A 3,966-nucleotide genomic window follows, 5' to 3' on the forward strand; every position below is an offset into this window, starting at 1 on the left:
GGGGAAGGAGACTCCACAGCCTCCCAGAGCAGCCTGTTCCAGGGCTCTGGCACCCTCCCGGTCAAGACATTTCTCCTCAAGTTCCCCTGGAAGTTGGCGGTGTTTCTGTTTGTGGCCGCTTCGTCTTGCCCCGCCGGTCAGAGGGGTTTTTAAGTGCAGCGCTGGCGGCATTGCAGCGGTGCGCACGTAGCCGAAGGCTGGCCGGGGTGCAAGGTTGCTTGGAGGGCGCTCGGAGCTGTTGGGCAAACGCGTCTGTGACGGCATCGCTTGTGCCGCCCCGTGGTGCAGCCGTGAGTGCAGCTTGCAAGGACAGTGCAGGGTCCCTGCATAATAATATGGGGTCCTTGAATAACCCCAGGCAGCAGCACAGAGGAGGGGTCGACCTGCTGGAGAGCAGCTCCACGGAGAGGGACCTGGGAGTCCTGGTGGATACCAAGTTAACCATGAGTCAGCAGTGCCCTCGTGGCCAAGGAGACCAGTGGGATCCATCAGGAGGATGTTGCCAGCAGGCCAAGGGAGGGGATCCTGCCCCTCTGCTCAGCTCTGGGGAGGCCAAACCTGGAGYATTGGGGGCAGTTCTGGGCTCCCCAGGACAAGAGGGACGTGGAGCTGCTAGAGAGGGTCCAGCGGAGGGCAACAAAGATGGTTGAGAGACTGGGGCATCTGTCATATGAGGAAAGAGTGAGGTGGGCCTGTYTAGCCTGGAGAAGAGAAGATTGAGAGGGGATCTTATCAACACATATAAGTACCTGAAGGGGGAATGTCGGGAGGAAGGGGCCARGCTCTTCTCAGCGGTGGCCAGTGACAGGACAAGGGGCAATGGGAGCAAGCTGCAACACAGAAAGCTTCATCTCCATGTGAGGAAGAACTTCTTGACCATGAGGGTGCCCGAGCCCTGACACAGGCTGCCCAGGGAGGCTGGGGAGTCTCCTTCTCTGGAGATCTTCAAAACCCACTTGGATGCCGCCCTGTGCCCGATGCTCTGGGTGTCCCTGCTGGAGCAGGAGGGTTGGACTGGATGATCTCTAGAGGTTCCTTCCAACCTTAACRCTTCTGGGATTCTGGGATTTCRTGAATGCTGCTGCAGGGCAGGATGAGGCACAACTAGCGGCAGCCTAAGGCAGGAGAGGTCTAAAGAGAGCTGCTCCTAGCAGAACTCGGATCCTTTGGGAGGGACATATGCCACATCTGGGACGTGTGGGTGATGCAGGGACGGGGAGCGTCTTCGCTCCTGGCTTGTRAGTACCAAGGGAGCAGCGTGAGATGGAAGGTAGCAATGAAGGGCATAGTTCTGCGTGCCCTCCCAGCCCGGAGCTGGTTTGCTGAGCTCGGGACCTCACAGAAGGTGAACACAGCTGGAAGAAGCCGAGTTCCAGCGGGGTTTGGTTGTTGCTCCCTGAAGTTCACAGCCAGTTCAGCATTGCCGGGGCTCTTGCATGGCAGGATTAAAGTAGAGGGCCGTGGCTGGACGGCAGGCTGGGACTTAAGGCAGAAGGTGAGACCCAGCACAAAGACCCTCTGTGCCTTCCTGCGGCACGCAGAGAGCTGGGCACCACGCCGTGTCGGGAGCAGAATGCTCTTTCCCCAGTCACCCTTACTCAYGTTCACGCATCTTTCCCCCTGCAGCCTTTTCGCGAAGGAGAACCTGCACCGCATGAGCGAGCGGCAGCTGAACCTCTACGACCGCCTCATCAACGAGCCCAGCAACGACTGGGACATTTACTACTGGGCCACAGGTACCCAAGCAGCCCGTGAACCAGCCGGCTTTGGCTGTGATCTCCTCGCCTGGCTCGAGGTTCAGGGCTGCAGACGAGGCTGGGGTGGCTGTGGGTGCAGGGTGCGGGTCTTGGTGTCGCTGGTGTCACGCCGAGTGCTTTGGGGACGTGGCACCGAGCGCGTTGGGACAGGGTAGAGCCACCGCCGCTGTGGTGCCAGTGCCTCTTCTCGCCGCAGAAGCGAAACCCACGCCGGCCGCGTTCGAGAGCGACGTCATGGCCATGCTGAGGGAGTTCACCAAGAACAAGAACAGGGAGCAGCGGCTGCGGCAGCCGGACCTGGAGTACCTGTTCGAGCCGCCGCGCTGACGCCTGTGCCCCGCTGCGCCCCACTGCCCTGCCCTGGCAGTGGCTGCTCGCCCAGCCCCTCGGGGCACCGCGAATAAAGCGATATCTGCCAGCCGCTTAGCTCGTGCTTTTCCAGGCTCTTGCTCCGTTGCGTGGGGCGGCGTCTGCGTTTTGGTGACACGGGCAGCAAGGCCCGTGGAGGAGGCAGCTTGCCGGCGCCCATGGCAGCTCCCTGCTGGCTGTGACGCTTGCGGTGCCTTGGGCTTTCCTTCCAAACCCTCCTCCGGGAGCCTCRGCGGGAGGTTGGAAGCGAAGCAGGGCAGGGGGAGGTGACCCCACAAACCGGCACGTACCATGTGAGCACCAGCACGAGGGCAGGGGGCCTGGTTTGTGCCGCAGGAGCTCGCTGCTCTTCGGCTGATCTGTAGCAATGGGGCTGGGGCCTTTGGCACCATTCTTGTGGAAGAGGCAGCTCCTGGACTGCTGCCAGGCGTGGCCTCTTCCTTTCCCCCTCACCCCCAGCGTGATCTGTGTCAGCTGGAGATGAGAGCAGTGTCCTCCACAGCATCACAGAAGGGTTGAGGTTGGAAGGGACCTCTAGGGATCATCTTGTCCAAACCCCCTGCTCAAGCAGGGACACTTACAGCACGTGGCACAGGGTGGCATCCAAGGAAGGAGACTCCACAGCCTCTCTGGGCAACACTAAAAGAATTCTTTATGGAAAGAATTTCCATAAAAGAAAGAATTTATGGAAAGAATTTTCCATAAAAGGAATGGGAAACCCGAAGTTTTGATGGTGACGCTAGCCACAGATCCCTGTGTTAATGCGCGGTGTCCTTCTGTTCCTTTCCACGTTGCTGCCAGCAACAGGGAATGGAGGAGAAGACTTGCACGCCCGAGTTCCTGACCATCCACCCCGATTCCTTGAAGTCCTTTTGGATTGCCCTCAGGCTGCATGTTGCCAGTTCCTCTCCTCCCACGTGTAGGACACGCAATGGGTAACAGTTCTGAGGCTGGAAGCAGGCTGGGAAGTTTCCTGGTGATGTCCTTAACCTGGCCCCAGGAAGGCAGCGCACATCCCTTACCGAGGAAACACCTTGTGCAGTTGGGACCCGTAGTTTCCTTTATTGTGGAATCACCCACAACTACAACCCACCTTTTCTTCCTCCTGCAATATGGTTGCAGTACGAGGGGTTGGTCTTTCTGACCCTAGCAATRTCTCAGTGACACGGGAATTTGGTGACAGGATACCAAGGGACACCGGGTTCATCTCGTGGAYTGCAGCCTGGCTCCCTCGCGGCTGCGTGGGGCCCAGGCCGCGCTGCTCCTGTTGGTGGGCGGCCTTAAAAGGGGGCCACGGGTGGGTGCTGTTGGGCCGGTRCTTGCAGTGGGTGCTGTTTGGGTGCCGGCCGCTGGAGGGCTGTACGAGCCCGGCTTGGTGGCGCTGCCTTTTGGATGACACAGCTTATCTGCAGAGAAAACAGCTTGGGCTGCAGCGCTGGGCTGGGGGAGGAGGAGGAGCGGGAGGAAGGAAAGACCCCCGGCAGCTGCATCTCTTGCAGGACGGAGCAAAGGGAGCTGGSGCACAGCGTGTGTCAGCCCATGGTGCGTGGCTATGTGGCCGTGCACGCAGGACRCGTGTGCACGTGTGCCCCTGTGCAGGCAGCAGGCCTGTGCACACGCGTGTGTGGGGGCCATGGGGCGCGTTTGTGCATGCCACAGGCCTGCACCTAGGAGTGTCCGTACGCACATCCGCGTGCCTGGGCATGCGGCAGGTTGTGCACCCGCAGGTGGGGTGGGCAGAGGGCTGTGCACACGTGTGCAGGAGCGTGCACAGGTCTGGGTGTGCAGTGGGCTGTGCACCCCCACGCAGGAGCATGCACAGGTCTGGGTGTGCAGCAGG

At 60.4% G+C, this 3,966-nt stretch overlaps 1 protein-coding gene across 1 annotated transcript; it reads left to right on the forward strand.

Annotated features, from left to right (window-relative positions):
* Positions 1–642: 642 nt before the first annotated feature.
* SDHAF2 (succinate dehydrogenase complex assembly factor 2) lies at positions 643–2,175 on the forward strand. Its single transcript, XM_026045641.1, has 3 exons — positions 643–686; positions 1,627–1,736; positions 1,954–2,175. The coding sequence occupies exons 1-3, from the start codon at positions 643–645 to the stop codon at positions 2,082–2,084; spliced, it is 285 nt and encodes a 94-aa protein (XP_025901426.1). The 3' UTR covers positions 2,085–2,175.
* The last annotated feature ends 1,791 nt before the right edge of the window (positions 2,176–3,966 follow it).

The sequence above is a fragment of the Nothoprocta perdicaria genome, unplaced genomic scaffold (assembly GCF_003342845.1).
Source record: "Nothoprocta perdicaria isolate Ctin4 unplaced genomic scaffold, notPer1 scaffold_405, whole genome shotgun sequence".
Lineage (NCBI taxonomy): Eukaryota > Metazoa > Chordata > Aves > Tinamiformes > Tinamidae > Nothoprocta > Nothoprocta perdicaria.

What these genes read in the sequence shown, in the direction of transcription:
- SDHAF2 (XM_026045641.1), top strand. Translation starts at nt 643, where the DNA reads ATGGTTGAGAGACTGGGGCATCTGTCATATGAGGAAAGAGTGAG. An exon ending in CATTTACTACTGGGCCACAG is followed by an intron (nt 1,737 to 1,953) that starts GTACCCAAGCAG and finishes TTCTCGCCGCAG; the next exon opens with AAGCGAAACCCACGCCGGCC.